General features: G+C 39.3%; 2 protein-coding genes across 3 annotated transcripts in view; both read right to left on the reverse strand.

Annotated features, from left to right (window-relative positions):
* LOC133136883 (titin-like) overlaps positions 1–3,436 on the reverse strand; it is a 27,230-nt gene extending 23,794 nt beyond the window's left edge. For both annotated transcript variants that reach the window (XM_061254719.1, XM_061254718.1), the window contains exon 1: positions 1–3,436. This exon is cut by the window's left edge and continues 19,246 nt beyond it. In XM_061254719.1, coding sequence (XP_061110703.1) covers positions 1–3,416 — 3,416 coding nt within the window. In that variant the 5' untranslated portion in view covers positions 3,417–3,436.
* On the reverse strand, positions 3,420–24,377 carry LOC133137601 (centromere protein F-like; the record flags this gene model as incomplete). Its single annotated transcript, XM_061255944.1, has 5 exons — positions 24,303–24,377; positions 23,459–23,545; positions 20,232–20,480; positions 11,158–14,642; positions 3,420–10,796 (listed from the first exon to the last, which is right to left on the reverse strand). Coding segments are annotated over exons 2-5 (11,133 nt in total), but the record flags the coding sequence as incomplete, so codon positions are not given.
* Between the last annotated feature and the right edge of the window lie 1,550 nt (positions 24,378–25,927).

The following is a 25,927-nucleotide window of genomic DNA, read 5'->3' on the forward strand; positions in this document are numbered from 1 at the left end:
GCCTCATTCATCACCTTTTCTTCCTGTTGTTGTATCTCAACCTTATTCATCTGAATATCAGCCTTCTCCCTTGCCACCTCTTCTTTATTTTTGTTAATTTCATCTTTCTCTTTTTGAATGTCAAGATGCATCTTCTGTAACATGTCTTTCTCTTTCCTCATCTCATCCAATTTGTTCTTTAGGTCTTCTCTTTGTTGATGAATATCAGTTATCAGCTTTTCAACATCAGCTTTCTGCCAAGCAACGTCTCTTCTGCTTTCTCCAATCTCTTCTTTCTCTTTCTGTAGGTCAGCCTTAATAATATCAATCTTTTCCTTCTCTGTTTTAATCTCCTCCAGCCTGTTTCCCAGGTCTACTTTCTGTCTTTTCACATCAACCTTTACTGACTCAATATCATGTTGTTCTTTCATGATCTTAGCCAAGCTTTCTTCTATCAATTCTTTCTGTCTATCTATGTCAGCCACAGCCATACTACACTTGTACTCTTCTTTTTTCATGTCTGTCATCCTTTTATCCAGATCATCTTCTTGTTTTTTCATGTCAATCCTCATCTGTTCAATGACAACTTTTTCTGACATTATCTCCTCAAAGTACTTATCCACGTCTTTGTTCCTTTTCTCCAAATCAAGTAGAATCACAGCCATTTTGTCCTTGTCATCATTGATTTCTTTGCTTTTACATTCAAGCTCTTCTTTCTGTTTCTTTATATCGACATCCAGCTTCTCAACATCTTGCTTGTCTATTTTTAGCTGCTCACAGGTTTTATCCATTTCTTTTTTCTGTTTCTCAAAGTCAGCTTTCATTAAGTTTAGTGTTTCATTCTTCTTTTTCATCTCAGCCATCATGATTTCCACCTCTTCTTTTTGTTGGACTATTTCATCCTTCATTCTTTCCAGATTTTCTGTTTCCTTCACAATCTTTTCATTCTGTTGTTGTATCTCAGCCTTGATCATTTCAATCTCAGTCTTCTCCCTTGTTACCATTTCCTTGTTTTCTTTCATTTCATCCTTCTCTTTCTCAATGTCAAGACGCATCTGCTGCAATGTGTCATTCTCTTTTCTCATCTCTTCCAGTCTGTTTTTCAGGCTTTCTCTCTGTTTTTCAAGGTCAGCCACAATCATCTCAATCCTGTCCTCCTCTTTGTTTATGTTTGCCATCCTGCTTTCCAGGGCATTTTCTTGTTTTTTCAAATCTGCCTTTGTATGTTCAATGCTTGCTTTTTTCAACATTATTTCCTCTAGGTGTTTATCCACATCTTTGCTTTTTCTCTCCAAATCAGCCTTAGTCTTTGTCATGTTGTCCTTCTCTGTCTGTATTCCTGCAGTTTCCATTTCAAGCTCTTCTTTCTGTGTGATTATCTCACCCATCATCCTTTCCACTTTCTCTGCCTCATTCATCACCTTTTCTTCCTGTTGTTGTATCTCAACCTTATTCATCTGAATATCAGCCTTCTCCCTTGCCACCTCTTCTTTATTTTTGTTAATTTCATCTTTCTCTTTTTGAATGTCAAGATGCATCTTCTGTAACATGTCTTTCTCTTTCCTCATCTCATCCAATTTGTTCTTTAGGTCTTCTCTTTGTTGATGAATATCAGTTATCAGCTTTTCAACATCAGCTTTCTGCCAAGCAACGTCTCTTCTGCTTTCTCCAATCTCTTCTTTCTCTTTCTGTAGGTCAGCCTTAATAATATCAATCTTTTCCTTCTCTGTTTTAATCTCCTCCAGCCTGTTTCCCAGGTCTACTTTCTGTCTTTTCACATCAACCTTTACTGACTCAATATCATGTTGTTCTTTCATGATCTTAGCCAAGCTTTCTTCTATCAATTCTTTCTGTCTATCTATGTCAGCCACAGCCATACTACACTTGTACTCTTCTTTTTTCATGTCTGTCATCCTTTTATCCAGATCATCTTCTTGTTTTTTCATGTCAATCCTCATCTGTTCAATGACAACTTTTTCTGACATTATCTCCTCAAAGTACTTATCCACGTCTTTGTTCCTTTTCTCCAAATCAAGTAGAATCACAGCCATTTTGTCCTTGTCATCATTGATTTCTTTGCTTTTACATTCAAGCTCTTCTTTCTGTTTCTTTATATCGACATCCAGCTTCACAACATCTTGCTTGTCTATTTTTAGCTGCTCACAGGTTTTATCCATTTCTTTTTTCTGTTTCTCAAAGTCAGCTTTCATTAAGTTTAGTGTTTCATTCTTCTTTTTCATCTCAGCCATCATGATTTCCACCTCTTCTTTTTGTTGGACTATTTCATCCTTCATTCTTTCCAGATTTTCTGTTTCCTTCACAATCTTTTCATTCTGTTGTTGTATCTCAGCCTTGATCATTTCAATCTCAGTCTTCTCCCTTGTTACCATTTCCTTGTTTTCTTTCATTTCATCCTTCTCTTTCTCAATGTCAAGACGCATCTGCTGCAATGTGTCATTCTCTTTTCTCATCTCTTCCAGTCTGTTTTTCAGGCTTTCTCTCTGTTTTTCAAGGTCAGCCACAATCATCTCAATCCTGTCCTCCTCTTTGTTTATGTTTGCCATCCTGCTTTCCAGGGCATTTTCTTGTTTTTTCAAATCTGCCTTTGTATGTTCAATGCTTGCTTTTTTCAACATTATTTCCTCTAGGTGTTTATCCACATCTTTGCTTTTTCTCTCCAAATCAGCCTTAGTCTTTGTCATGTTGTCCTTCTCTGTCTGTATTCCTGCAGTTTCCATTTCAAGCTCTTCTTTCTGTGTGATTATCTCACCCATCATCCTTTCCACTTTCTCTGCCTCATTCATCACCTTTTCTTCCTGTTGTTGTATCTCAACCTTATTCATCTGAATCTCAGCCTTCTCCCTTGCCACCTCTTCTTTATTTTTGTTAATTTCATCTTTCTCTTTTTGAATGTCAAGATGCATCTTCTGTAACATGTCTTTCTCTTTCCTCATCTCATCCAATTTGTTCTTTAGGTCTTCTCTTTGTTGATGAATATCAGTTATCAGCTTTTCAACATCAGCTTTCTGCCAAGCAACGTCTCTTCTGCTTTCTCCAATCTCTTCTTTCTCTTTCTGTAGGTCAGCCTTAATAATATCAATCTTTTCCTTCTCTGTTTTAATCTCCTCCAGCCTGTTTCCCAGGTCTACTTTCTGTCTTTTCACATCAACCTTTACTGACTCAATATCATGTTGTTCTTTCATGATCTTAGCCAAGCTTTCTTCTATCAATTCTTTCTGTCTATCTATGTCAGCCACAGCCATACTACACTTGTACTCTTCTTTTTTCATGTCTGTCATCCTTTTATCCAGATCATCTTCTTGTTTTTTCATGTCAATCCTCATCTGTTCAATGACAACTTTTTCTGACATTATCTCCTCAAAGTACTTATCCACGTCTTTGTTCCTTTTCTCCAAATCAAGTAGAATCACAGCCATTTTGTCCTTGTCATCATTGATTTCTTTGCTTTTAAATTCAAGCTCTTCTTTCTGTTTCTTTATATCGACATCCAGCTTCTCAACATCTTGCTTGTCTATTTTTAGCTGCTCACAGGTTTTATCCATTTCTTTTTTCTGTTTCTCAAAGTCAGCTTTCATTAAGTTTAGTGTTTCATTCTTCTTTTTCATCTCAGCCATCATGATTTCCACCTCTTCTTTTTGTTGGACTATTTCATCCTTCATTCTTTCCAGATTTTCTGTTTCCTTCACAATCTTTTCATTCTGTTGTTGTATCTCAGCCTTGATCATTTCAATCTCAGTCTTCTCCCTTGTTACCATTTCCTTATTTTCTTTCATTTCATCCTTCTCTTTCTCAATGTCAAGACGCATCTGCTGCAATGTGTCATTCTCTTTTCTCATCTCTTCCAGTCTGTTTTTCAGGCTTTCTCTCTGTTTTTCAAGGTCAGCCACAATCATCTCAATCCTGTCCTCCTCTTTGTTTATGTTTGCCATCCTGCTTTCCAGGGCATTTTCTTGTTTTTTCAAATCTGCCTTTGTATGTTCAATGCTTGCTTTTTTCAACATTATTTCCTCTAGGTGTTTATCCACATCTTTGCTTTTTCTCTCCAAATCAGCCTTAGTCTTTGTCATGTTGTCCTTCTCTGTCTGTATTCCTGCAGTTTCCATTTCAAGCTCTTCTTTCTGTGTGATTATCTCACCCATCATCCTTTCCACTTTCTCTGCCTCATTCATCACCTTTTCTTCCTGTTGTTGTATCTCAACCTTATTCATCTGAATCTCAGCCTTCTCCCTTGCCACCTCTTCTTTATTTTTGTTAATTTCATCTTTCTCTTTTTGAATGTCAAGATGCATCTTCTGTAACATGTCTTTCTCTTTCCTCATCTCATCCAATTTGTTCTTTAGGTCTTCTCTTTGTTGATGAATATCAGTTATCAGCTTTTCAACATCAGCTTTCTGCCAAGCAACGTCTCTTCTGCTTTCTCCAATCTCTTCTTTCTCTTTCTGTAGGTCAGCCTTAATAATATCAATCTTTTCCTTCTCTGTTTTAATCTCCTCCAGCCTGTTTCCCAGGTCTACTTTCTGTCTTTTCACATCAACCTTTACTGACTCAATATCATGTTGTTCTTTCATGATCTTAGCCAAGCTTTCTTCTATCAATTCTTTCTGTCTATCTATGTCAGCCACAGCCATACTACACTTGTACTCTTCTTTTTTCATGTCTGTCATCCTTTTATCCAGATCATCTTCTTGTTTTTTCATGTCAATCCTCATCTGTTCAATGACAACTTTTTCTGACATTATCTCCTCAAAGTACTTATCCACGTCTTTGTTCCTTTTCTCCAAATCAAGTAGAATCACAGCCATTTTGTCCTTGTCATCATTGATTTCTTTGCTTTTACATTCAAGCTCTTCTTTCTGTTTCTTTATATCGACATCCAGCTTCTCAACATCTTGCTTGTCTATTTTTAGCTGCTCACAGGTTTTATCCATTTCTTTTTTCTGTTTCTCAAAGTCAGCTTTCATTAAGTTTAGTGTTTCATTCTTCTTTTTCATCTCAGCCATCATGATTTCCACCTCTTCTTTTTGTTGGACTATTTCATCCTTCATTCTTTCCAGATTTTCTGTTTCCTTCACAATCTTTTCATTCTGTTGTTGTATCTCAGCCTTGATCATTTCAATCTCAGTCTTCTCCCTTGTTACCATTTCCTTGTTTTCTTTCATTTCATCCTTCTCTTTCTCAATGTCAAGACGCATCTGCTGCAATGTGTCATTCTCTTTTCTCATCTCTTCCAGTCTGTTTTTCAGGCTTTCTCTCTGTTTTTCAAGGTCAGCCACAATCATCTCAATCCTGTCCTCCTCTTTGTTTATGTTTGCCATCCTGCTTTCCAGGGCATTTTCTTGTTTTTTCAAATCTGCCTTTGTATGTTCAATGCTTGCTTTTTTCAACATTATTTCCTCTAGGTGTTTATCCACATCTTTGCTTTTTCTCTCCAAATCAGCCTTAGTCTTTGTCATGTTGTCCTTCTCTGTCTGTATTCCTGCAGTTTCCATTTCAAGCTCTTCTTTCTGTGTGATTATCTCACCCATCATCCTTTCCACTTTCTCTGCCTCATTCATCACCTTTTCTTCCTGTTGTTGTATCTCAACCTTATTCATCTGAATATCAGCCTTCTCCCTTGCCACCTCTTCTTTATTTTTGTTAATTTCATCTTTCTCTTTTTGAATGTCAAGATGCATCTTCTGTAACATGTCTTTCTCTTTCCTCATCTCATCCAATTTGTTCTTTAGGTCTTCTCTTTGTTGATGAATATCAGTTATCAGCTTTTCAACATCAGCTTTCTGCCAAGCAACGTCTCTTCTGCTTTCTCCAATCTCTTCTTTCTCTTTCTGTAGGTCAGCCTTAATAATATCAATCTTTTCCTTCTCTGTTTTAATCTCCTCCAGCCTGTTTCCCAGGTCTACTTTCTGTCTTTTCACATCAACCTTTACTGACTCAATATCATGTTGTTCTTTCATGATCTTAGCCAAGCTTTCTTCTATCAATTCTTTCTGTCTATCTATGTCAGCCACAGCCATACTACACTTGTACTCTTCTTTTTTCATGTCTGTCATCCTTTTATCCAGATCATCTTCTTGTTTTTTCATGTCAATCCTCATCTGTTCAATGACAACTTTTTCTGACATTATCTCCTCAAAGTACTTATCCACGTCTTTGTTCCTTTTCTCCAAATCAAGTAGAATCACAGCCATTTTGTCCTTGTCATCATTGATTTCTTTGCTTTTACATTCAAGCTCTTCTTTCTGTTTCTTTATATCGACATCCAGCTTCTCAACATCTTGCTTGTCTATTTTTAGCTGCTCACAGGTTTTATCCATTTCTTTTTTCTGTTTCTCAAAGTCAGCTTTCATTAAGTTTAGTGTTTCATTCTTCTTTTTCATCTCAGCCATCATGATTTCCACCTCTTCTTTTTGTTGGACTATTTCATCCTTCATTCTTTCCAGATTTTCTGTTTCCTTCACAATCTTTTCATTCTGTTGTTGTATCTCAGCCTTGATCATTTCAATCTCAGTCTTCTCCCTTGTTACCATTTCCTTGTTTTCTTTCATTTCATCCTTCTCTTTCTCAATGTCAAGACGCATCTGCTGCAATGTGTCATTCTCTTTTCTCATCTCTTCCAGTCTGTTTTTCAGGCTTTCTCTCTGTTTTTCAAGGTCAGCCACAATCATCTCAATCCTGTCCTCCTCTTTGTTTATGTTTGCCATCCTGCTTTCCAGGGCATTTTCTTGTTTTTTCAAATCTGCCTTTGTATGTTCAATGCTTGCTTTTTTCAACATTATTTCCTCTAGGTGTTTATCCACATCTTTGCTTTTTTTCTCCAAATCAGCCTTAATCTTTGTCATGTTGTCCTTCTCTGTCTGTATTCCTGTAGTTTCCATTTCAAGCTCTTCTTTCTGTGTGATTATCTCACCCATCATCCTTTCCACTTTCTCTGCCTCATTCATCACCTTTTCTTCCTGTTGTTGTATCTCAACCTTAATCATCTGAATCTCAGCCTTCTCCCTTGCCACCTCTTCTTTATTTTTGTTAATTTCATCTTTCTCTTTTTGAATGTCAAGATGCATCTTCTGTAACATGTCTTTCTCTTTCCTCATCTCATCCAATTTGTTCTTTAGGTCTTCTCTTTGTTGATGAATATCAGTTATCAGCTTTTCAATATCAGCTTTCTGCCAAGCAACGTCTCTTCTGCTTTCTCCAATCTCTTCTTTCTCTTTCTGTAGGTCAGCCTTAATAATATCAATCTTTTCCTTCTCTGTTTTAATCTCCTCCAGCCTGTTTCCCAGGTCTACTTTCTGTATTTTCACATCAACCTTTACTGACTCAATATCACGTTGTTCTTTCATGATCTTAGCCAAGCTTTCTTCTATCAATTCTTTCTGTCTATCTATGTCAGCCACAGCCATACTACACTTGTACTCTTCTTTTTTCATGTCTGTCATCCTTTTATCCAGATCATCTTCTTGTTTTTTCATGTCAATCCTCATCTGTTCAATGACAACTTTTTCTGACATTATCTCCTCAAAGTACTTATCCACGTCTTTGTTCCTTATCTCCAAATCAAGTAGAATTACAGCCATTTTGTCCTTGTCATCATTGATTTCTTTGCTTTTGCATTCAAGCTCTTCTTTCTGTTTCTTTATATCGGCATCCAGCTTCTCAACATCTTGCTTGTCTATTTTTAGCTGCTCACAGATTTTATCCATTTCTTTTTTCTGTTTCTCAAAGTCAGCTTTCATTAAGTTTAGTGTTTCATTCTTCTTTTTCGTCTCAGCCATCATGATTTCCACCTCTTCTTTTTGTTGGACTATTTCATCCTTCATTCTTTCCAGATTTTCTGTTTCCTTCACAATCTTTTCATTCTGTTGTTGTATCTCAGCCATGATCATTTCAATCTCAGTCTTCTCCCTTGTTACCATTTCCTTGTTTTCTTTCATTTCATCCTTCTCTTTCTCAATGTCAAGACGCATCTGCTGCAATGTGTCATTCTCTTTTCTCATCTCTTCCAGTCTGTTTTTCAGGCTTTCTCTCTTTTTTTCAAGGTCAGCCACAATCATCTCAATCCTGTCCTCCTCTTTGTTTATGTTTGCCATCCTGCTTTCCAGGGCATTTTCTTGTTTTTTCAAATCTGCCTTTGTATGTTCAATGCTTGCTTTTTTCAACATTATTTCCTCTAGGTGTTTATCCACATCTTTGCTTTTTCTCTCCAAATCAGCCTTAGTCTTTGTCATGTTGTCCTTCTCTGTCTGTATTCCTGCAGTTTCCATTTCAAGCTCTTCTTTCTGTGTGATTATCTCACCCATCATCCTTTCCACTTTCTCTGCCTCATTCATCACCTTTTCTTCCTGTTGTTGTATCTCAACCTTAATCATCTGAATCTCAGCCTTCTCCCTTGCCACCTCTTCTTTATTTTTGTTAATTTCATCTTTCTCTTTTTGAATGTCAAGATGCATCTTCTGTAACATGTCTTTCTCTTTCCTCATCTCATCCAATTTGTTCTTTAGGTCATCTCTTTGTTGATGAATATCAGTTATCAGCTTTTCAATATCAGCTTTCTGCCAAGCAACGTCTCTTCTGCTTTCTCCAATCTCTTCTTTCTCTTTCTGTAGGTCAGCCTTAATAATATCAATCTTTTCCTTCTCTGTTTTAATCTCCTCCAGCCTGTTTCCCAGGTCTACTTTCTGTCTTTTCACATCAACCTTTACTGACTCAATATCACGTTGTTCTTTCATGATCTTAGCCAAGCTTTCTTCTATCAATTCTTTCTGTCTATCTATGTCAGCCACAGCCATACTACACTTGTACTCTTCTTTTTTCATGTCTGTCATCCTTTTATCCAGATCATCTTCTTGTTTTTTCATGTCAATCCTCATCTGTTCAATGACAACTTTTTCTGACATTATCTCCTCAAAGTACTTATCCACGTCTTTGCTCCTTTTCTCCAAATCAAGTAGAATCACATCAATTTTGTCCTTGTCATCATTGATTTCTTTGCTTTTACATTCAAGCTCTTCTTTCTGTTTCTTTATATCGACATCCAGCTTCTCAACATCTTGCTTGTCTATTTTTAGCTGCTCACAGATTTTATCCATTTCTTTTTTCTGTTTCTCAAAGTCAGCTTTCATTAAGTTTAGTGTTTCATTCTTTTTCGTCTCAGCCATCATGATTTCCACCTCTTCTTTTTGTTGGACTATTTCATCCTTCATTCTTTCCAGATTTTCTGTTTCCTTCACAATCTTTTCATTCTGTTGTTGTATCTCAGCCTTGATCATTTCAATCTCAGTCTTCTCCCTTGTTACCATTTCCTTGTTTTCTTTCATTTCATCCTTCTCTTTCTCAATGTCAAGACGCATCTGCTGCAATGTGTCATTCTCTTTTCTCATCTCTTCCAGTCTGTTTTCAATTTTTTCTTTCTGTTGTTCAATATCATTTTTTACCTGATCAATATCAGCCTTCTGTGAAGCAATGTCTCTCCTACTTTCTTCAATTTCATCTTTCTCGTTCTGTAGGCCAGCCCAACTGGTATGCATCATTTCCTTCTCCTTTCTAATTTCTTCAAATTTGTTTTCCAAGTCTTCTTTCCATCTTTTCATCTCAGCCTTTGCCCGACTAACATCATCCTTTTCTCTCAGGATCTCTATCCTGGTTTTTTCCATTCCTTCTTTCTGTCTTTCAATGTCCACCATGACCATGGCCACCTCTTTTTCTTTTTTTCGAATATCTTTTATTCCTTTTTCGACATATTCTTTCTGTGATTTTACTTCAGCTTTCATTTGGTTGATCATTTCCTTTTCACTTTCTATTTCTGCCATTGTTCTTTTAATGTGTTCATTTTGACCATGTAAATTGGCCTTGATTATTTCCAGCTCATCCTTCTTGATACTCACCTCTTCCAGTTTGTTTTTCAGGCTTTCTCTCTGTTTTTCAAGGTCAGCCTGAATTATATCCATCTTTTCCTTCTCTGCCATCATCTCTTGCAACTTGATTTCCAGATTGTCTTTCTCTCTTTCAATCTCCACCTTGAGTAAATCAACTGTATCTATTTCTCTCATGACTCCTGCCGTTCCTTCTCCCATCCTTGTTTCTTTCTTTTCAGGTTTTATCTCTACTATTTTGTTTTCCAGATCATCTTTTATTTCAGATTTCAGCTTTTCAGTGGTTTCTTTTTCCTTCCCAATTTTTGATTTAGTTCTTCCAAAGTCTTCTTCTTCTCTTTCTAAATCAGCCATGCTAATCTCCACCTCATCCTTCTCTTTCCTTACCTTGGTTTTCAAATCTATTTTCTGACTTTCTAATTTAGCCACACTCATTGCTGTCATGTCCTCCTCTTTCTTTATGGCTATCACCCTGTTTTCCAGGTCATCTTTTTGTTTTTTCAAATCTGCCTTCATTTGTTTGATGCCATCCTTCTCCCTCATTATATCTACCAGACATTTATCCACTTCTTTATTTTTTTCCTCAAAATCAACCATCTGATTTGCCATTTTGTCCTCCTCTGCCTTCACCACTGCAATTCTTATTTCAAGGTCTTCTTTCTGTTGATCCACTTCACGCAACATCCTTTGCACATGTTCTGTATCTTTCATGTTTTTTTCTTTCTGTTGTTGCATCTCAGCCTTCATATCTTCAATCTCCATCTTCTCCCTCCTTATCTCACTGCTCTTTTTATTCAGTACTTCTCTCCATCTTTGCAAGTCTGCCCTTTCCATTTCCACTTCACTCTTATAGTCAATAGTCTCCATTGTGCTTTCAATCTCCTGTTTTTGGTCTTTAATTTCTGTCTTCTTCTGTTCCACCTCATCCTTTTTAAATTAAAATGACAGTTTGTACATTTAAAATAATAGCAATTTTAGATGTTGATTTTTTTATTTCACTGTCATGCATTTGGGAAATCATGGAAGTTTAACCATTCAACAATAAAAACGCAATAATTCAAAAATCTCTTGTATTCCTGTCCTCATTTTACTTAATTGTGTTATTTCTGTTTGACTGTCAACCTGTGATTTGTTTGATAATGATTCACTCTGCACCACACCATTGGCTATACAATTTTCACAACAGTATCAAGTCATGAATCATGCTTATTCATTTTAGATCATATACATACTGCATCTGTACCTTCATCATTCACATTATACACAAGGTCTATGTCTTCATACATACCTTCTCTGTCTTTATGTCTTTCCTTGCCTGTTCTATTTCGTCTGTTCTTTTGAACTCAAGCAGCATCACAGCCCTTTTATCCTTTTCCTTTCTCATCTCTTCTTTGGCTTCCTCCATTTGTTCTTTTGCTTGCAATATTTCAGCCTTCATGTCTTCAAAAGCATCTCTCTCCCTCATGGAGTCTTCTCCCTGCTTTTGTAGTTCTTCCCTCTGCTTTTGTAGTTCCTCTCTCTGCTTTTGTAGTTCCTCTCTCTGTCTCTGTAATTCAGCTTTCATCACTTCCATGTCATCTTTCTCAGTCTTTATGATTTCCAACCTCTGTTCCAACTCTTCTGTCTGTCTTTGTATCTCACCCATCATCTTTTCCATCTTGTCCTTCTCTTCTTTTGTTCTTTCAATCCTTCTTTCAAGTTCTTCTTTCTGCCTTTCTATCTCAGCCCTCTGCTCTTTGATTTTTTCCAATTCCCTGTTTGTCTTTTCCATCCTCGCTTCGATATCTTCTTTCTGTCTCACAAGCTCAGACTTTGTCTTTTCCATCTCATTAAATTCTTTCCTCAGTTTTTCCATCCTTTTTTCCAACTCATCTTTCTCGCTCTGCAACCTGGCCTGCTCCTCCAGCATTTCCCTCTCAGTTTCATCCCAAAATTTCTGCACCTGTTCTTTCACTTTTTCAATCTCATATTTGACCTGTTCAAATGGCACTTTCTCTGTCTCTAAATGCTTTCTTTCCCCCTGCATTTCTACTGTCATCTGCTCCATCTTGTATTTTGCTTGTCTTGCATGCTCCATATTTTCTTGCATTTCCTTTATCTGTCTCTGAATCTCATATTTCATCTGATCCATCTTGTCCTTTTCTTGTTTTGTCTCCCTCTTGTCTTTTTCCATCTCTTCCCTTGCTCTCGTTATCTCATTCCTCATAATTTCTAGATCTTCTCTCTCTGTTGCCATCTCATCTTTTTTCCTCTCCAGAGCATCCCTCTCCACCTGTGTGTCTGCTTTCATTTGTGCAATCCTGTCCCTCTCTCGAACAGCCTGTTCCCTCATCTGTTTTAGGTCTTTTTTCGTCCTGTCTGTTAAGTTTTCCATCTCTACTCTTGTTCTCTGTATCTCAGACCTTGTCTGTTCAAGCTCTTGTTTCTCTCTCTCCACCACAGCTCTCTGTTCCATTTCTTCTTTCATTGTCTCATACCGTCTTTTTACCATCTGTTCCTTTGCTATCCCCGCCTCGTCGCGTTGCTTTTCTAACATCGTTTTTTCAGTCTGTATCTCAGCCTTCATCTGTTCTATTTTGTATTTTTCTTGCTTGGCTTCTTGAAGACTGTTATCTAGTTCTGACATCTTTTTTTGTATCTCGGCTTCCATCAGTTTTATTTGGTCCGTCTCAAGCTCCATCACTTTTCTGTTCTGTTCCATCTCTCCGTTTGCTCTCAGCATCTCACATTTGATTTGTTCCAACTCTTCTTTTTCAATTGTGGTCTCCATTATTCTTTTCTCTAGGATTTCGCTCTGTACTTTTAGCTCAGCTTTCACTTTCTGAAACTCATCTCTCTCTTGCTTTGTCACTTCCCTTTTTTCTTCTATCTGTTCTTTGGTGCTCTGGATCTCAGCCCTCATCTCCTGAAGCTCTTCCCTTTCTTTTTGTATTCCATCTCTGTGTTCCAGCTCCTCTTTCTCAACTTCAACCAACCTCTTTTCCATGTCCTCTTTCACTCTAAAAATCTCTTGCTTGATCTGTTCAAGTTGTTCCTTATCTTTCTTTGTCTCATCCCTTCTTCTCTCCAAATCCTCTCTCTCTCTCTGCATCTCCAACTTCATGTGATCCATCTCGTATTTGGCTTGTTGGGTCTCTTCAATTCTGTGCTCTATTGCCTCTAGCTGTCTCTGTATCTCAGATTTCATGTCTTCAATCTTGTCCTTTTCTTGTTTGGTAAATTTCCTGCTTTGTTCCATCTCTTCTCTGGATCTCTGGATCTCATTCTTCATCAGTTCCAACTCTTCTCGTTCTCTCCTTGTCTCAGTTCCTCTTCTCTTCAGGGCATCTTTCTCTGTTTGTAATTGGCCTTGTATTTGTTCAATATTGTGCCACCGTCGATTTATCTCTCTTTTTTCCTGTTCAAGCTCTTTTTCTTTTTCAGCTCTAATTCTTTCCACCTGTTCATGTGCTCTCTGCCTCTCAGATTTGATCTGTTCCATCTCTTCTTTCTCTCTCTGTATTTCAGCTCTCTGCTCCAACTCTTCTTTCACAGTCTCATACCGTCGTTTCTCTAGCCCTTCCTTTGCTCTCCTCGTCTCATCCCTTTGTTTTTCTAACACTTCTTTTGCCCTCTGCATCTCTGCCTTTGTCTCTTGCATCCTGGCATTCTCTTGCTTCAACTGCATAATCGCATTTTCTGTTGCTTCCATCCGAGTCTGCATTGCAGCCTTTATCTCTTGCATCTTGTAATTTTCCCGTTCAATTTCTTCTCTCTTTCGTTCAATCTCTTCTTTTTCTCTGTGTATCATGTACTTTGTCTGCTGCAATTCTGTTTTATCTCTTTGTGCCTCATTTCTACTTCTTGCCAGGGAATCTTTTTCTCTGCTTATGTCAGTTTTCATTTTTTCAAGCTTGTCTTTCTCTCGTTTTATAATTTCTCTACTTTCTACTTGCTGTTCTTTGGCTCTCTGCATCTCAGCCCTCATCTGTTCCAGTTCTTCCCACCCTCTCTGCATCCAAGCTCTTCGTTCAAGCTCTTCTTTCTCTGTCTCATTCCATCTTTTTTCCATCTCTTCTTTAACCCTGTTGATTTCCCACTTGATCTGTTCAAGCTGTACTTTTTGCTTGTTGGTGTCTTCTCTTCTTCTCTCAAGATCCTCTCTCTCTCTCTGCAGCTCCACCTTCATATGATTCATATTGTCTTTTGCATGTTTGGTCTCTTCAATCCCCTGCTCTATTTCCTCAATCTGTCTCTGTATCTCAGATTTCATCTCTTCCATCTTGTCCTTCTCCCGTTTGGTGGCTTCATTGCTTTGTTCCATCTCTTCCCTCGCTCTCAGCACATCCTGCTTGATCAACTCCAGATCTTCTCTCTCTCTTCTCATCTCTTCTCTTCTTTTCTCTAGTGTGTCTGTTTCTGCCTGTAACTCTGCTTTAATCCTTTCCCTCTCGTGCCTTGTCTCCTCCTTCATGTTTTGCATTTCGACCTTCATCTGCTCGGTCCTGTTTTCCAGCTGTCTCTTCTCCTCCAATATGATTTTTATTTCTTCTTCTTGTCTCTCAATCCTCACCCTTGGCCCACTCGTCTGCTCCAGCTCGCTCACCTCTTTCTTAGTGGCTTCCCAGAGCCTTTCTATTTGTTCAATTGCTCTGATTGTTTCCTCTCTCCTTCTCTTCAGGGCATCCTTCTTGGTTTGTGGCTTGGCCTTTATTTTCTCCTCTTCCTTGGTGTCTTCATACTGTTCCATCGGTATCTGAACCTCTTCATCCTTGTGCTCTGCGTCCCTCTGTTCTGTTAGTTAAGATTTTATGGAAATGGCCTTCAAGTTTTAGCAGCAGTGGATTTTATTATTCTTTAGAAATTAAGCAGAAAATAAGACAAAGCAATGGCATTTCTGATCATTCAAAATATACTTGACTAAATAGAAAAGTCATAATTATATAAAGATATTCATAATTTATAATGACTGGAACATAAGCTGCCTTCTTGCTTTACCCATTTGCGCGTATCATCACAAATCACCCCAGAACTCGCCCAATTGCGAACAATCGCAGATATATGATTAGAACGCATCATTAGGACACTCACTTCATACTTTTGTCACAATAAGTTTCTGCCATCTAACACGGAAATGAAATGTGCACTTAACCCTGTCAGCATATTCATTATGGCAGAATAATCACTTTTTTGTAAGGGTCATTTTCTTAATTGATTCTTAATTGACAATGTATGTTAACATAAAGACAATCACGTGATTAAAAATAACCTTTTATTTTGAATCCTTATTACTATTAGACCACTTTCTGAATTAAGTGCTTACGAGGAGTCTTTCTCTGTCTCTCTCCCAGCAGACAGACAGCCTTTGACCTTTATGTCTCTGCTTCTCCTAGAAGGGGGTAGCTTGCTCTGCTTCTCCTAGAAGGGGGTAGCTAGCACATTCTGGTCTTACAGCAAGGTCAACAAGGGGTAATCAGAAGACAAAAATACTGGTAAATGTTAGTGGCCAGCTTCATGTGTTTTTAATTTGGTAAAGCCCCCCCTTCTAGCTCAGTGTACTGTATATAAACTGTATATAAGTCTTACTATGTCTGGTTTTTCCCTATCCAGAACAGTCTCAGCGTCTGTGACGCAGACTGACAGTGTACACTTGCCAGGGGTTAGTGTCCCTTGAACCAAAAAACCCACCCCACGAAGGGATTGTAAGTAATCGCCTATGGGGAAGGTGATGGTATCTGCTCCAGTTCCGAGATGTTTATGTGTGAGGTAACCAATACGCGAAGAAAAAAAAAAAAAAAAAAAAACTCAGGTGAGGCCATAGTAAATCACTAAAAGGTACCTCGTTTGACTTGGGGCCAACCGATCCATCACTCTGGGAGAGTGATTCAAACACGAGAGCTGGTATGCTCTCACTAACACTGTGGGACTGGGTCCCAAACATTGAGAGTGTTCGAGAGTGATTAGTAGTCATACTAACACTCTGGGACTGGGTCCCAAGCGCTGAGAGTGTTCGAGAGTGATTAGTAGTCATACTAACACTCTGGGACTGGGTCCCAAGTGCTGAGAGAAGTAATAGTTAACAGTTAACTTTAATAATTGATAGGCCTTAATGAGTAAATACATATAAAAAGTACCTTGTTGAGTAATATGGTATCTTTTGTTGTCTGTGAGAGTGCAAGCTCAACATAGTTCAGTGCGATAGGGGCATTGTGTAGTGGGAAGAAGGAGATAAATCCGGAGTGGTGAAACTGCCACTAAAATAAATACATAAATACATTTTATAATGTTTTTTATATTATTATTCAGTGTTACCTCCTGTTGTACATTCCAGCTGCTCTTTTTATCCAAATTTAGCACAGCTCGCCGGTATATATACAAAATTGACCTGGACCTAGATTACCCTGCATGTCCGCCAGACCACTATCAGCAATGCCCGGCACAGCAAGGAGCTGCCCTGAGCAGCAGAGTCCAGCTCTGCGAGACCCTCACTTTCCAGCAGTGGGGCTGCGGATAGCTGAGTCAGGCAACAGCCTCAGCAAGCCCAGATTCCACGGGAAAGGTCATTTCCACCATGGGCAAACTGCACGAAATGCCCAAACCCAAGAGTTGGTCAGGAAGACCAGGGTCTGACGGTCCTGGTGTATCATCCCTGGAAGCTGCTAGAGTTGCAGGCCATGTGTGAGGACCTGCCAGATCCGACTCAGGTTGGCCGAGAACAATTTATGGAAGCTTTGAAAGGACTGGTGAAACTGTTAATGATGTTCTTGAGAGACTTACAGAAAAATATGATGCACACAGCGGAATGGAGAAACCTGGAGATAACTTGGAGAAACCTGGAGCCAGTCTCACCCCATACAAAACCCAGCTGACTAACTGCTTCATGGACGGTTGCGGAACGAACTGGCTTCAGTAAAAGGATACTGGACATTGGGAAACGGCTCGCCAGGGTAATGTCATGTTCCAAAACCCTGATGGCTGCCCCAGGTGGAATGGCTGGACTCATTCCACAGGGTGCGAGTGTTTTCTTGAATCCTGGCAGCCAAACTGGATTACAAGGATAATGAAGGTGTGCAGGGGAGGACGAGACGCATGCACAGGGTGGTGAGTCTGCAGGTTTTTATTTTTTTATTTTTTTTTATTTTTATAATTTTTATCCGATTTTTCCCTTTTTCTCCCAATTTGGTAGCCAATTGGACCCCGTCTGATTCAATTAGAGCCAGTATTAGATACACCGCCCACACCCCGTCCCTCGGCGGCCAACGGGAGAGCGACACGCCTTCTTCAAGCCGTCTCGCCTCCCAAGCTGTAACCGTGATTCCGAGGCGCCCGAGGTGCTTGATTTGTGCGGCGATCTACTAACCCTGCCAAGTCCCTCCCTCTGGAGCCAATTATTGCTGCTCCACGTGAGCCGGCCAAACTTGGCTTTTGGCAGGACCGAGAATCGAACCCCGGTCCCCAGTGTGCAACTGCAGCTAGTCTGCGGGTTTTCTATATCAAACACCCCCAAATTCATTACCAATCTGGTCGTTAAAAGTAAATAGGCGAGCATTAGACTTTATTGTAAATATGGGAGCTGGTCATTCTGTAATAACAGCAGAATTGTGGGGATCAAAGCTTCCACCTTGTGGAAAAACTATGGTCAGTCAAGATGCCGGAGGAGGTAATACGACAGAAAGGTTTACAATTCCTTTACTGGTTCAGGATAACAATGCGGGTTCTACTATCATTTTAAAACATACATTTTTACTCTCTCCTGTATGTCTGGTAAACCTGCTTGGTAGAGATGTAATGTGCAGATGAGCACTGGTTGTAGAATGTGTAAATGATGGCTGAACAATTGACAGAATTGACAGTGCAGAAAACTTTGAAATGTACTTCAATGCGCGAGATCTGGACAGATTCCTAGGCACAGCTAAGGCCATGTAAATATGCCAGAGATGGAGAAACTAGATGCAGAAGATTGGTGTAAGAGATGTATTGAACAGAGGAAAAATGGGTTTGATGCAAGGCACCATACTGTAGTACAGTAGGAGATACAAAGTGCCTTGCTCAGACACAGGACGAAATGAGGCACTGGTGAAAAACCAGTGAGAATTAAAGGAAAACTGCATGTACGGAAGGAGTAGAGATTTTGAATATGAGGAGAAATGGTACGGTGAAACTAAATTTTGTACGAGAGTTTTTGGGAGGACAAGGTTTTTGCACATTGCCTGTACAATTGAGCTCAGCACAACAGTCATTTTGTACCATTTGTGGAAGTGCACCCCATGTTTCTCTGTGTAAAGCCTCAAACAAAAAATGGGAAGACACAGGACCCTGGGTTAAATTATGTTTGGACTACAGACAGACAGGAAGAGACAGGAAACTCACAAAATATTCTCCCTCTCTGCGTGTTACTACACACCAGTTTCCAGATTCTCTGACAGCTGTTTGCAGCATTCATGCATTGCCTTGTAACACTCACACGTATTTGCATGTGTCAGACCCAAAACTGAGTGCAATTCCCTCATTGTGGGCCACGTCCAAATATGATGTGTGGCTCATGACTGGGGCTACTTCACTTCAAGTTACCCCGAAGTCAGAGTACAGGCCATGTAAACACCAATATCCCCTCTGCCTAGAGGCTGAGGAAGGAATTGGCCCCAATTTTGATGTGTTGCTAAAAGCTGATGTTGTGGTTCCCTACCCTAACTCTCCGTGCAATACAATTCTGCCTGTGAAAAAAAGCATGATGGATGATTTAGGAGCTGTAAACAGCACTAAGTTGCTCCAGTTATCCCCAAGCTAAACTACTAGTTTGGCCCAAATCCTGGGCAATGCAAAATATTTCACTGTGATCGATCTTGCTAATGTTTTTCTTCTTCACAGTATATCGGTTGATATTGATTCCCAGTCCTGGTTTGCTTTTACGTTTAAGACAAAACGATACACCTGGTCTTGACTACCAAAAGGGTATTCTCTGGTGCTCTGCAGGAGAATTTGGAACAGTTCCAATTCTTTTCTCTTCCAATATGTTCATTCTTCTCCACTCACCAGATAAGGACAGCTGCTAAAATTCCTAGTAACAGGGCCGCAAAGTCAAACGAGAGACTTCAATTCAGTTCATCTTGGCCACAAAATTTCTAAAGCAGGAAAATCTTTGGGAACTGACAGAATCCAGGCGATTCTCGATTTTCCTAAACCCCAAAGTAAAAAACAAAATAATCTTTTCTAGGCATGACAGGTTATTGTAGACAGTGGATCCCTGACTATTTGGCCCACGGCCTAAATCTCTCTGCTAATGATAAGGTTACATGGACAGAGACTGCTGACATGTATCTTCAGAAATTAAAACGACAACTGACATTAGCCCCGACTTTAGGCCTTCCTGACATGAACAAACCTTTTCTTTTGACTATGAATGAGAAGGCTGGTTATATATCTGCTGTTCTTCTGCAAAAACATGATAGAATCAGGCTTGTTGCATATTATTCTCAGAGACTTGATGCTGTCACTAGGGGTCTGCCCTCTTGTCAGTGGGAGAAAAAAACAGACTGCAAAAAAACTCACGCTGTGTGGCCACTGAAAATATTTTTGAACTTACGCGCGAAAGGGTTAAAGAAGATTATGGTAGCAAACGTCAATGAAAGCTCATAAATGATTACAGATTCAGAGAAATTCTATTATACATTTTATTTTCCCATTATATAGCTAGGAATACCCCATTGAGATTGAGATCTCTTTCACAAGGGGGACCTGACATAAAATGCAAAGTTGCCCAATCAGACAGTAAAACAATCTAGTTACAAACAACAAATTGAGAATGAGACAGCAATTGGAAAGATCAGAGGTTATAAGCAGGAGCATACTTCAGTCACAGATTCATGAATTACATGCTTAAAATCAGCAATCAAAATTAATTTATTAATTGCGGATTGTTCCATATGTAAGGTGCAAAATATCTGAAGCCCAGCTTTCCAAATTCAGTAGAGGGATGACGGACATTAAAAAGTATCACATTTATCACAGTGGAGGTGATAATTCTGGGAATTTCTAATGAGCAGACAGCTAAGGCAAGAAGGAAATAGACCAATTGTGATTTTATGGATGAATATATAGCACAATTCATATAAGAGACAGAGATGGATTAAAGATTTGGCACCTGTAAGTGCAAAACAGTATGAACGTCTGGAATAAAATCTATTAAATAAAAGTTGCATCTGTGTAAATCATGAAAAAACGCCTGTTCGCAAACGTTCTTAAACTATTTTATAAACAAAGCAGTTTTTGAGCCATTTTGATGTTTCTTTGCCTTTGACAACACTGAAAAGACTTGAGACCCATGAATGAGGATAGAGACAGAGGGAAAGGATGAGGAACAGGTAAAGAAGATGGAGGTCTTACCCAACTCATGGATGAGATCAGGTTCGGCATCCTTCAATATTTGGAAGAAGGTGTCTCTCTGCTGCAATATTTCAGCTTCCAGGGCCTCAAAAAGGGCCCTCATCACACCTTGAGGGCTCACAGCAGCCTGGGCCCTCTGTGCCAGCTCCTCTCCAATCAGATGGCGTGAGACCACAGCATCCAATATGGGCCAGGGCCATCTTACCCTCTCTATGATCTGTTCCTTGTGTCCCTCCAGGAACCTCATTCCTGTGAGAGGAGAGGGACAAAAAGAGAGATGAAAAAGCACTTCTGGTGTCCTGCTTTACATATAGCCAGATAAGACTTTTACTATCCCAAAACTGCAGCTGGATCTAAAGAAACTATGAATATCCTGTTTGGAGAAGAAGTTGGAACAGTAGAGCTCGCTAATCTTTATTCTGTTACTGTCTCTCACAAAATGAGGGGCAGTGTGCAGACTGCAAATTATTAGCCCTATCGCGCGTAGCAGCACAAATATGTGATCACTCCAGAACTGGCCCAAACGCGTATGATCACAAATATGTGATTAGAACGCATCATTAGAACGCTCACTTCATAATGTTATCACAATGGGTTTCTGTCGTCTAACAAGGCTTCTGAACAACGTCACAGAAGTGTGTACTAAACCCTGTCAGCATATGCATTATGGCATTAGAAATCAATAATAAAAAACTTGTGATTTCAGAAGTTGAAATGGCTGATAAATGACAATCGCTTTACAACTTACTGACAGCAACACTGCCCTAGCTAAGCAATTTAGTGGTTCTTGACCTTTTAACACGGATCTAACAATTGTACATTAATGTAAAGTGCAAACATGATTACAATACGATGCCCACGATTCATCTGTTGTACTGAAATGCTAATTTTATTACAATACAGTAACTTGACGTTTGTCATCTATTTTCATTTGCACTATATGCATCGCTTACATACACTCACAAATGTGGGTGCATTTGGTGCAACCAATAAACTCTTTAAAACGCCGGTCTTTTGGTTAAGCATTGATTTGTTTATGTGGCTATTCACACTTGCTCAACAGGAAAACATATACTAACTAAGTTAGTCCACATGCTATGAGTTAAGTAACTTTAGACTGCTGGCGAAATTAGCAAACTACGCAGTGACAGAAAGCAGAATGTAAACGACACAATGTCGATTACAAGTTCCAATGTGTCACACCACTAGTGATGAAAATAATTAACTAAAGACTGTAAAAGACGGCGCTTTACAGTGCAATGGGCGCTGCCATGTTGTTTTTCCGCATTCAACTAAAGATAATATATTGGAGAGATGCTTCATTTGCTACCAGCACATCCTCACTTATTTCCCGATCAAGTCTTCAGGGAAGACTGCCCGAAAGAAACGTGATATCTCAGTCACTTTCCTATCTTTGTTCTGACCAAATTACTGAGTTGGCCGTGTTTTAGCCAGTCTATAGTTTTCGGACATCGTGATCAGTAACTTACAGACGTAAAATATACTTTACAAACATTGTGAGTGTCTGTTACAATGTCTGCTCGAATCGGAATACGTAATTTGAAACATGCGAATAATATCACAAATATCACAAAGGGGCAGGTAGCGTAGTGGTTAAGGTACATGACTGGTGACCCGAAAGGTTGGTGTTTAAATCCCCGGTGTAGCCACAATTAGATCCACACAGCCGTTGGGCCCTTGAGCAAGGCCCTTAACCATGCATTGCTCCGGGGGGGGGGGGGGGGGGGGGGGGGTTGCCTCCTGCTTAGTCTAACAAAGTTTACGACGCTCTGGATAAGAGCGTCTGCCAAATGCCATTAATGTAATAAGAGGTTTTCATCACGCGAACTGCATTCGCCGACATGCAGCTGGCTTAGTTATATCATGCAGTTGATCCTCTCGTGCCTGCCACACGCAGCTTAGCTATTTAGTGTCCTTGTATATTTAGCTATATTGAACTTAATGAAAGTCAGATATGCAATGCAGGGGAAATTGAAGATAAAGCTAGGCTAAGCTAGCGCAGCTACCGTGGCTACATGGTGAGAAATGAAGGGGCCAGTTTGGCAAGTTTCCCCACTAATAGGTAAGTAGGTTACAACTGTCATTATTATTGCATTTGTAGGACTACAGTAGAGTATAATACCATATTTACAATCATTGTCAGCAGCACTCTTGCCCAGGACAACTTCTACCGTGCGAAGACTTATGTGATGTAACCGTTTAATTCCAGAACATACGCTGCACGCGGAAACAAAAATGTGTGGCCACTGAAAATATTACGCGCGAAAGGGTTCATTGTAATATGTGCCGTTTGTTGTTCAGCTTGCGTATGTTCCACCTTTCTCCAGACAACACAGTGCACTGTAAACACCTGCTTTACTTTGGTGGATACTGTGCACAACAATAAGATATCTCTCAGCAACTTATAAAAAAAATAAAAATGGAAAGGTTGACTTTGCACACGTGCAATCATCTGTCACATTTTGCAAGTTCATTTGCCTAAAGCCACCATGTTGACATAAGCCTTTTCTTCGCTTCACAATTTTAATCTGAAAGAGGGTCGACGCGAAGATCATTTTCTATTCTTCAATTATTTTTTGGGATTATTTCTTTAAAAACACAATATAAATAAAACATTACATTTGTTTGAACTTTTGGGCCCAGTTTGGTGAGTAGGTAGGGGAGAGCGGGGTACGTTTTCACACTGTTAATTTCTCTAAAACATTTATTTTTTGTGTGACTTCATGTTGACTTGGTGAAAATCACACTAATCTGAGGTGATGATAGTTTTCTTATGGTACTTCACATTTTATGTAATAAAAGCTATTATATTATTATAATTCTCACCTATAGTACAGGAGAGATTTAAATGTCAACTTACCCCACATAGTGCCAGTGCACAACCTCTATTCAATTGTATATAACTCTGCACTGAAATATAAAGATGTAATGAATACAAAATATGTGCCCTAGACTTCATTCTTTCATTTGGTATGGAATTTATTCCATTGTGATGTACTGAGCCCAAGTAGTGTCAGAAAGAGTAAAAAGTGTGATAGTATGCCCCGCTCTCCCCCATTTAAAAATAATTGCAATATAGTGCTTCCATGTGGTCAACTGGTACTGTTTTCATACATTCTTCTTGAGAACAAAGCAAAAAGATTTGGTGTAATAGAGTGACTAATGAGTTCTTATTAAAAAATATGAAGCCTATCCCAGGGATTTACCATGGTCTTGGGAGTCTGCCATGGCAGATGACTGCTGTTCTGGTTACCGCTGGCCTGGAGAACACTAGTGAATAATGTGGGTAGAACCTGAGACATTATTCAAACATGTACATGTACACACATACACACTTGCACATATGTAAATCACAAACACATTGATATGCAATTTAACAGACATCAGCATCATTAGGATTATGATAGTGTGTTTTAATCTTTAAAAAATTAATCTTTTCTTCTGAATTAAAATGGACAGGTTTCTTGAAGTCTTGTCATCCCTGATCACAATTAGCTTGATTCAACCAACTTCTCTTCCCCCCCATACTTCTACATGTTGGTGAAAACTTATCAAAGTAGTAGCAATTGTGGTAGTAATTTGCGAAATTTTGTACAGGCACTTTTGCACACCTCACATTCATGTAATAATTATTGCTCAATAAAATACAAACTAAACCTTTGCAGAAAAAAGTAAACCACCATATTAGATATGCCTTTTCGAAGCGTTCAACTGAAGGACTTCAAATGTACATTTTGGCAACTATTCCCCGAGTAGCACAGACATGTACATATTTGCCCTGTGTTTGGTTATTTCATTGCATATAACAATTACTCTTTAACCTACCCTGTATAAATAAAGGTTAATAAAAGAATAATGCCACAATCACACCTTCTTTAAGGTACAAGAGTGTTACTGCCCACTTGACTTCACTTATCCACTGAACATTTAACAGAATTTAAAATTACTTTTTACTTTTCAAACAAAGTGCAATGTTTCCCCAAGTTTCACTTCGCATGTGGCAAAATATTCAATAGATCAGCCATATACCAAAATTATTAAAGGTATTACCTTGTCATGAATGGCATGAATGGAATCAGGTTAGCTTGGTTTGGTTAGCAGAGGTATGCAAACTGGCAGCAGCGGACAGTGTAGAGCCTGTATCTTGCTTTACCACTCCATCAGTATCCGCCTTACTGGGGGTTGTGCCAACATGGGATCCACAGAAGATGTCAATTTTATTGGTTGTAACAACACATTGATGCGAAAATGCCACCTTACGCACATGTGCATGTGTCTGGCCCTGTCTGATAAGGGTGGAGTTCATGTTAGCACAGGACTTGGCTTGAGGCCAGGAATTCTTTGGTAACACTTGAGTGTTTTTGCCTGTAATATTCAGACACACAAATAGAAAACAAGTATCCCAAGTACAAATACAATGTTTTAAGCAATGGCTTTTGCTTTCTTAACAACTTGATTTGAGAGTTTAAGATGGGGGGAAAAATTTGCATCCATCATTTCTGTTTATTTGGAAGTGTGGAAAATATATTAAATATTACTAAACAAATATACCCATGTGATTTAAGGCAAAATACACTTTCTAATACATGGCTATGTAGCTTTAATTAGAAAAAAGTATATGTTGTTGTTCAGTATATTTAAAATTATCTTGATTTCAACCATCAATTTTAGAAGTACCTTTACCTAACTGTATAAATTATTTAACACTCTCTCAGTTTAATGCATACTGCATTTAAGTGTACACACCGGGCCTAAATGTAGGCAAACAGGAGATGGTTGTGACCAAATGTTTCTCCACTACATACAGTATACATTCACCACTTGTGAGTTGATTAACATGTTTTATTTTTAGCCCATTGCAATAAAACCTCTAGTCCATGTTTATTTGCATCATTTATTTCACATACAGGTGTCGTTAAGAATAAAACCAAACAAAAGGACTGACTGCACCCTTACCCAAACCAGGGCTCTTTAGGCCCCTTCGACTAAGCTAGTCAGTTAGCCAACAAAAAAAATGACAACACAACATGACAAAAATGAAAACTCAAAGGAGAACACAAATGATTTAGAAAGTCTGCCAAACAGAAAACCCCCCACAATTCAGAATTAGTGGACACAACCCAACAAAAACCCATGGTTTCAACCCAGACGGGCCCGTTTGTGCAGCGGCCGAATCAGCGCCAGAACCGTGGGACTGCAGACATTCAGGCCCTTCAGCAGGCAGGGGAAAGCCAACACGAGAAACCGGGTCCGTCCAAAAACGACCAAAAACATACAAATAAAATCAAGTAAGATCAGATGAGATTACATAGTGAGTGCGCGAGAGATGACAGCAACCTTTTCTCTCCCACTCAACCTACCTGCACACACGCACGCACACTAGAGAGGGACCACAACCCAAGACCACAATCAGCCCAACAGATCCCTGGCAGAATGAAGGGTGGGAGAGAGAAGTTGCAGTAAGCTGGAATGGAACAGGGACAGGGGTACAGACACAAGGAGGGAAGGAGATAATGAGAGGGGGAGAGAAGGGAAGGGAGCGAGGACTGAGACGAGCAATGGGGGGGAGGGGGCGAGCGCACAGGGAGAGAGGGCGAGCACACGGGGAGAGAGGGGGCGAGCACAGGGGGAGAGAGGGGGAGCGAGAGGGCGAGCACAGGGGGAGAGAGGGGGAG

This window comes from Conger conger, chromosome 9 (assembly GCF_963514075.1).
Source record: "Conger conger chromosome 9, fConCon1.1, whole genome shotgun sequence".
In the NCBI taxonomy this organism is placed as follows: Eukaryota; Metazoa; Chordata; class Actinopteri; order Anguilliformes; family Congridae; genus Conger; species Conger conger.